This window comes from Nannospalax galili, unplaced genomic scaffold, assembly GCF_000622305.1.
Source record: "Nannospalax galili isolate Female #2095 unplaced genomic scaffold, S.galili_v1.0 scaffold1241, whole genome shotgun sequence".
Taxonomy (NCBI): domain Eukaryota; kingdom Metazoa; phylum Chordata; class Mammalia; order Rodentia; family Spalacidae; genus Nannospalax; species Nannospalax galili.
Window position 1 is genome coordinate 301,553 of NW_008343658.1, and position 8,673 is coordinate 310,225.

The window sequence follows — 8,673 nt, forward strand, 5'->3', positions numbered from 1 at the left end:
CTGGATTTATTGATGCACAGTTGGATTTTTCCAGCCACATCTGACTAAAGCACCCACATACTGTAATTTTTAAATTCAAAATAAAATATAAATAAATTATATATATGCATATAAAATTTGCTATGATGACTCTTTTGCTTGGATTATGTAACTTTTTTATTTAGACATTATAGTAATTTAACAAAGAATTTGTCTTATAGATAAAAATAACTGATTTTCAACATAATTTACCACATTTCATACAGAAAACACATAATAAATCCAGACCATTATGAATGTTTATCCAAGTTTTAGCTTTGAGATCTTAATTTTATCTTTTAAAATAATCTATTTTATTGTGTTTCTTATTGGTTTTGTTTTTGTTTTATTTTTCTAGTATAAAACAAGCAAAGAAGGGAGTGTAATGGGAGTTACAGTGTCCTGGCTTGCGATGTTGTCTCACTGCCAAGCTTTGTCACAGGCCTGCAATTATTCTGAAGGTCAGTCCTCATCCCGTGACTCTCCACATTGTTAGCTTCAGATAGTGTGACTGTGAGCAGTCTGCTCAGTGATGGCCTCCATCTAATGACCAAATCACAGGGAAACCTTCCAGGAAGCATTCTTGGCTTGCTTTTGACTTCTTTTTCACAAAAATGCTATGATTTAAAGAAACTAGAATTCTGGAAAGCTAGATATATAAAATATGATTTCCAGAGTACAGAAATAGAAAACCCCAATTAAAACCATGTATTTGTGAGCTTCAGGATCCTAGGTGTCTCCATTATCAGTATTATTTATAGTCAATAAACCAAACATGCCTTATATAGAACTATTCTTGGAGCCTGTGTGCTGCCTCATTATACAACACAATAATTCACACAATCTGATTTTATTTTCAAAACATTCTCAAATGGTCAGATCCATTTTAAACAGAGAATCTAGTGATTAAAGACACTAATTCACCCCAGTTCACAGATTCATTAAGTGGCCCATTTGGATTTTTAATAGTTGTCTCTGTAATGGCAAAATCCATTTATTTCCTGTAATACAAACCTGAAGTAGAATGTCCTAAATAAGAAATTAATAGGATTTTAATTTGATAATTATGTTAACTTATTTAATTTTTCTTTTTGTTTAAATTATAGCTGAAATTATATAGATGTGCAATCTTTTGTTTCCATTTACCGTGAACCTTTATAGATAAGTCACTATTTATGAAATTATTATTAACTATGATTTGGTTATATACTTTTTCCCCCATTTGCTTTACTACATCCTAGTATTAATGCAAAAGACTAAACCTGCCAATAATTATTGAAATTTATTATTCAAAGCATTTTCATACTTCTCTAGAAAAGTCACATTGGGAATATAGTAAAATGAAATTCTGGTAAAATTAGTTTTCTGACATCACTTAGTGGAATCTCCTGAGGAGTCATCCCTTCATTCAGGCCAAAGAAAGTCTCCAAAGAGACCTGTGTCAGGTCCCAGACCCCAGAAAGCATAAACACTGGAAGTACATTCTGTGTAACTTGAAGCCGAACAAAATATTGCCCACGTTGAATTAAATTCATAAAATAGAATTACAAAGTCTGACATGATCAATGAGCTATATTTTGTGCAGGTATGCTCTGTGGCATTTTTCTAGTGACCTCTAGTGAGGCTTAATAGAAGAATTTTAGTAAGCACCAAAATAAGTTGAAAAAACTAGACTTTCAAAGTTACCATTTTAATAACAGGAACGTTCATGCAATGAAATACAAAATATTACTAAATATAGCAGGTGCGTGTGTACTCATGCACATACACACACATGCACACCATGTACACGCATACCACACCACATACATGGAACACACACACACACACACACACACACACATGCACGTGCATAAGAAATAAAATGGAGCCATTCATTGTCTCTTATCTCTCAGTTTCTCACAAGAAAATCCTTTCACCCTTCAAACTTAATGTACTTTTCAATATCGATGGGTTTTACAAAATATTTTAATTATTTATTATTTTTATTTTATGTGTATGTGTGTATTGCCTCATGTAGGTAAGTGCACCCTAGTTGTGCAATGCCCGCGGAGGACAGAAGAGGCTGTCTGAGCTCCTGGAACTGGAGTTACCTACAGTAGTTAGCGGCCATGTGGGTGCTGGGATTTGAACCCGTCTTCTGCAAGAACAGCCAGTGTTCCTAACTGCTGAGCCATGTCTCCACCCCTGATGGGGTTCTTTAAAGTACATCAAATCACTCACATCTAACCTAGTTTACTTGGGGGTTCACTATTGATATTTATTTCATGGGTAGGGATTTAGGAAGTGCAGAATATAAGAACGTTTTCAAAATAAAGGCCCTGAAGATATTTCAGACCCATCAGCATAAAAAATTTAAATATCACTTTAATTTTCACTTTGAATTATTCCAGGAATATGTCTCACATTCTCCAGAGGATAAGATGTGATTTTGATGAATTAGGTGGAAGGAAATCTGAGGTTTATAGCCTAATCCATGTTTCTTCAGGAGAAGATGTGGATCAACATTCAGAAAGAAAAGCTGAAATGATGATGTATATTTTGGAACCCCTCCGTCCTCTGCACAACACAGCTTTAGGGTACCCCTCTATCTCTGCACAAGCACATCCTTGGAATAAGAGTGCATTCTAGGACTCAGAGGCCAGGAACCCTGTTTAGTACTGAAGTTTACTTCCTTCAATTAACTGTGAAGGCTCATAATTCTCACCAAGCAAATTTTCTGTTTTCGTATGAGTACAACAAACTGAAGTTAATAAATGTGACATAAAAAATCTCCAGTGATAGACGCTGTATTACCTACTGGATCCAAATCCTACTGAAGTTTTCTGAAGCCTGATTTTCAGGTCTTTGAACATTAGCTACAGATATATTCATCTGGGGGAATGTTCTCAAGAACCCTTCCTGCACGCTTCCTCACAGCTCCTATAGCTTTGACTGGGAGCTCAAAATAAGTGAGTAATAGCATTGTATCCAGAAATAGTGCTAAAATTAACAGGCAACTTAACAAGAAAATTATGGAGTAAACTTGAAATTATTTCAAGTATAATGCATTGACACTTTTTCACAAACACAACAATAACAATAAAAACAAAAACAACAATAATGTATATATATTAAACATAAGCTCCCAATTTTAGGAGTTTGTGATGGGCACTTCAATATGGAGATTCAAATCATATCTTATCTGATGGAAAGTATTTTTTGATGTCGAGGAATTATAAGAAATTGGTGCTTTTAATCCAAACAAACTCTGATCAATTAAGAATGATAATACTGGTGCTGGTAGGATGACGAGCAGGTAAAAGCTATTGCTACCAAGCCTGTTGACCTGAGTTCGATCCCCAGCACCCACATGGTGAAAGGAGAGGAAGGACTCCTACAGGTTATCCTCTGATTTCCATACATATTCTGCAGCAACCATACACATACATACACATACAACTAAATTTTAAAATTTTTAAAAAGAATAATAATACCATAGCAGTATTAAAGGCAATCGAAAGCTATAGAGAAATATTAGGAAAATTATTTGTAAATAATATTTTATGAAAGGTTGTTGAAGTTTATGTCAAAATAATGTGTTTTTCCTTGCAAACATTTGTTTTCAATTTGCTCAATTTAAGGAATTTCACCCAAGGAAGCAAACACACATTGTAAAGTAATAATTTGGAAATATCCTACAAAATTAAGATCAAAACTTATTATCCAGTCTAGAATGTAGCACCACATGGAGAACTGTGTCTCACAGCAGAATGTGATTCAACAACAAACTTAAATGAACTGGTAAGTAGTTTCTATAACTGGAGCATGTTGAACTAGCTTTGAAGATGTAATGGTGTCCTAAGTTTCAAGAATATTCATCGTAACTGAGGAACTGATAAAAATTTTCAGCATTAAGTATGGTTGAAAATCATGATTAAAAGCTTTTTATGGCTTGTGTACAATGGGTATTTGCCAAGTGCCATGGAAATAAGAAAATAATTTACATGAGTTGTGCATGTGTTTGTATATGCATTTATACAATTCACTATAGTTTCATAATCATATTCAGAAAGGTTATTCCTAGTAAGGAGGACAAACTCAAAGGTGTTGGGTCAAATTTTTGCTGCACTATTAATATCTACTCTGCCTGCAATGTTATGATCAGATCCTGGCTGGAAATATGAGAAGGGTGTGTGTGGAAATATGAGAAGGGTGTGTGTGGAAATATGAGAAGGGTGTATATATATGACACCCACATGTTAATACGAGATGTGGCCCCAGTCTCAAAGCTTTCATTTCAGTAGTTTCTGTTTTGAGAAAAAATCTGCATGACTCTCTTTAAATGTTAAGCATTTTTTCACATGCTTTTATTTATTAACTTATTTAACATTCAATAAATATTTACAGACAGAAATTTTGGTTAAAACTGCCCTATCCATTCAAGCTTGTGATACCAGTAGATTGTTTTGCTTATTGCTTCGATCTGTTTACCTTTAATTATTCACTTAAACTAATTGTGCATATTAATGGGGTTCAGTGTGATGTAGACATACACTGACCTGGCTGCACAGAATTTGTCCAACCACAATTTTTCACACACATACACACACACACACACACACACACACACCCCAGGGGAATCCCTCTTGGTGGCTAACAATAGTCTGTTAACTCCAGTTACACAACTGGCTGCACAGAATTTGTCCAACCACAATTTTTCACACACACACACACACACACACACACACACACACACACACACATGTGAAACCAGAATCATAAATGACTTATATACTTCAGAGTTACACTTTTAGCTTCCACATAACAAAGAGAGTATGTTTTACTTGATTTTCCAAGTTGAATTTATTTTAACAAAGTGGTCTCCATTTCTAACCACTTTTCTTCAAATGAGAGGATTTTGTTATTTATGGCAAAATATATTTTAAATTAATTCCACAGACATTTGGTACTTAAGCTCATTCAGTATGGTAGCCTTTGTGAATGCTGTCCCAATAAGCCTGGGAACACAGGTAATTCTGTATTCTGACGTCAGCTCCCAGGGTGGGATGGCTAGATCCTTCTGTGGTTCTCCATTTGGTGTTTTTGGAGCCTTAGTGGTGCTAATTTGCATCCCTAACAACAATGCATAAGCCCTTTCTCTCCACAGATCACCCAGATTCCGTTTTTTCTTTTTATAATATTTTAATTATTATTTTATGTGTATGAGTGTATTGCCTCCATGTATGTGAGTGCACCCATGTTGTGCAATGTTGCGGTGGTCAGAAGAGGGCTTCAGATTCCCCTGGAACTGGAGTTAAAGACCGTTCGTAGCCGCCATGTGGGTCCTGGGAATCGAACTCAGGTCCTCTGCAAGAGCAGTCAGTGCTCTTAATGGCTGAACCATCTCTAAAGGGCCCCCAGTTTTTCTTTTTATTATTTTGAATGACAGCCATTAATGCTGGCATTAAAGGACTGTCATTGTAGTTTTGATACTAAATTTGGTGTTTCAGTGTGATTCTAGTGAAAAAGAATAGAAGGATCATTATTACTATGGTGGGAATAAATTTCTCCTGAAGGTGTAAATGGCATAATATTTCTGCAAAATTTCGGCTCCATACAGGGTTTTCCCTTTGTGTTTCCTTCTATAAAGGAGGGAAAAGCAACTAGAGAATGAGAAACCATACGGAAATAACAGGATTTATCCTTCTGGGACTGTCAGATGACCCCAAGCTCCAGGCGGTGATCTTTGTCTTTCTCTTCACCACCTACATGCTCAGCATCACTGGGAACCTGACCATCATCATCCTGACCCTGATGGATTCCCACCTCCAGACACCCATGTATTTCTTCCTCAGGAATTTCTCCATACTAGAAGCTTCCTTCACAACTGTCAGTATTCCCAGGTTCCTGAGCACCATGATCTCAGGAGATAAAACCATTTCCTTCAACAAGTGCATAACTCAGTTATTTTTTCTTATTCTCTTTGGAGTCACTGAATTTTACCTTCTGGCTGCCATGTCCTATGACCGTTACGTGGCCATCTGCAAGCCCCTGCATTACCTCACCATCATGAGTCGGAAAGTCTGCACGGTGCTGGTCTTTTCAAGTTGGCTGGTTTCTTTCTTAATGGTCTTCCCTGCCCTCATGTTGCTTCTGCAGTTTGATTATTGTGGGTCCAATATCATTGACCATTATATCTGTGATTATATGCCCCTAATACAACTTTCCTGTTCAGATGCAAAATTCTTGGAGATGATGGCATTTTCCTATGCTGTGTTTACTCTGATGTTCACGCTGACATTAATATTTCTGTCCTACATCTATATCATCAGAACAGTTTTGAGGATTCCCTCTGCCAGTCAGAGAACAAAAGCCTTTTCCACTTGCTCTTCCCACATGATTGTCATCTCCATCTCTTATGGCAGCTGCATTTTTATGTACATTAAACCCTCAGCAGAGGAGAGAGCGTCTTTGAGCAAGGGAGTTGCTGTGCTAAATACCTCAGTAGCTCCCATGCTGAACCCCTTCATTTACAGCCTCAGGAATCAGCAAGTCAAGCAAGCCTTTATGAACATGGCAAAGAAGATGGTATGCTTCACAAAAACATGAAATGATGTGGCCTGTGAGTGAGAGGGACATGGAAGGCCAATAAAACGAAACATGAATGTCAGTGGATCACTCATATTGGTATTTGCCCTCTCCACCATTTTCTTCACCCTCTCATTTTGTTAACAATTTGCCACCATATCTTTTTTTGTTCTTCGAGAACTTCACATATGTATGCAATGAAATACAATCATATCCACTCTTGTTTCCCCCATGATTCCTCTAGATCCCCCTCAACATGCCCCCTTTACATCTTTATGCTCTCTTCTCTTTTCTTTCTTAATAGCCTAAGTCCAAGTAGTTCTGTCCATATGTGCATGGACTTGGGATCATCCACTGGAGCATGGCCAACCTACCATGGCCACATTCTCCAAAAGAAATTATTCTCCCTTCCCCAGTTGCTGTCAGTTGCCAATAGCTCCTCAGTAAAATTCAGTATATTTATGATATTTCCCACCCTTTATTCCAATGATTCTTTCCTGAGTCTTTCTGACAACATTGTTCTGATATTTCATGCTAAGAGCTTATTAAACTATAATTATTAAACTGATAATTGTGTAGAATTGGAATTCTGTAGTTCACAGACATGGGATGTGAAGTTTATAAACATGGTGTATTTTACTTACTATAATGCTATAAATACTATTTATGAGTTTTGTGGTTTTTATTTTGCAGAAATTCCCCTTTAACATCTTCCTTATTTTTTAGAAAATACTTTTGAATGTAATGTGTTTGACTAAAAATGATATTTGAAAATCCTATAAATACTCCATAGATATATATGTATAATTATGTATATTATTTTTGTCTAAATCTAATGGTATCTATTTGCAAATACGTATAGACCTGTAAAGATTATATGTGTAAGGCACAAAGATGTAGACAAACTCCAAGGAAATAAATATACGGCATGAGACAAGTTGTTCCTCCATAATCCCATCAAAAATAAATTATTTTTGTATATTTTGATCCATATGTATGTATCTATAATTCATAGCATATTCTTATGCATGCCCTGCTCAAACCAGGCCAAAATGAGGACATGTGTGTATGTTTCTATATATCTATTTATAATTATATGTAAAATATATTTGTATTGTATATGTATTCATTATAAGGATTTTTATACATGTATGGCAGTATATTCATATATACATATGTATATACATGCTTTTCACATTTTCAACTCATTTGAATAGGGTATATATTCAAACTATTATATACATCAACAATACCATTTAAAGACGTGTGTGATTTGAAATAAAGGCTTTAAAACAAAGCAAAATTTCCTCTTACTTATGAAGTTAGTGTTACAGTTTCATGACTGAAAGACTATTAGGAGATGAAGCCCCTTTAGAGAAAGTGAGTCACTTGGGGGTCCTTTCAAAAAATGTATCTTGTACCCAAGCTATTCTTTCCAGACTCTTTGTATCCCAGTTACTTTGAAGTAAGCAGCATTCCTTTGCCATGCCCTTCAACTATGATAGCCTTTGGAGAAACAAAGAATAACTTGCCCAAATTAAATCGAGTCTATCATGTCCAGAGCCCACCTGAGCTACAGTAGTAGGATAACTTACCAAGAAATCTATGAAACCATCTGGATATGATGCAGGAGGCCTGAAACCTACCTAAGTTTACTAAGAGGCAGAGACCAGTGATGGGCACTCACGCCCTACACAACACTCGGTCCTATATTCCATGGGTCAGGCGAAGAGTGGCATTTATTCTCTACACTGCAATCACTACGCAAGTCACCCCTTTGTTAGCGACATTGATCTGCACCAGAAGCCTACAGGAGGGGGAGATTTTTCAAGATTAAGCTACTTATGTTGGCATTCTTTGTTTTGCTCCTTGGAGAAGCAGTATTCAAAAGAACAGCTGTCTAGGATCTGCTTTCAGGAATGAAGAGGACTTCTCATGGAGAGAGCGCCTGCAGTATTTGTCCCTAGTGCACATAAGGGAAATCAGGGCTCCCTCAGACAGCACTTTTATGTCTTTCCATCTTGGCCCATTTTCATTGTTATTTGACTTGTCTAGGCTTTGAAATAGAAAGAGACATCTCAGGGA

At 36.3% G+C, this 8,673-nt stretch overlaps 1 protein-coding gene across 1 annotated transcript; it reads left to right on the plus strand.

Moving 5' to 3' along the window:
• Positions 1–757: 757 nt before the first annotated feature.
• LOC103739527 (olfactory receptor 6C1-like) lies at positions 758–6,609 on the plus strand. The gene is made up of 2 exons (XM_008839942.3): positions 758–795; positions 5,670–6,609. The coding sequence occupies exon 2, from the start codon at positions 5,671–5,673 to the stop codon at positions 6,607–6,609; it is 939 nt and encodes a 312-aa protein (XP_008838164.1). The 5' UTR covers positions 758–795; position 5,670.
• Positions 6,610–8,673: the final 2,064 nt, after the last annotated feature.

Bases quoted from the DNA above. Each gene is read 5' to 3' on its own strand.
- LOC103739527 (XM_008839942.3), top strand. From the start codon at position 5,671: ATGAGAAACCATACGGAAATAACAGGATTTATCCTTCTGGGACTGTCA.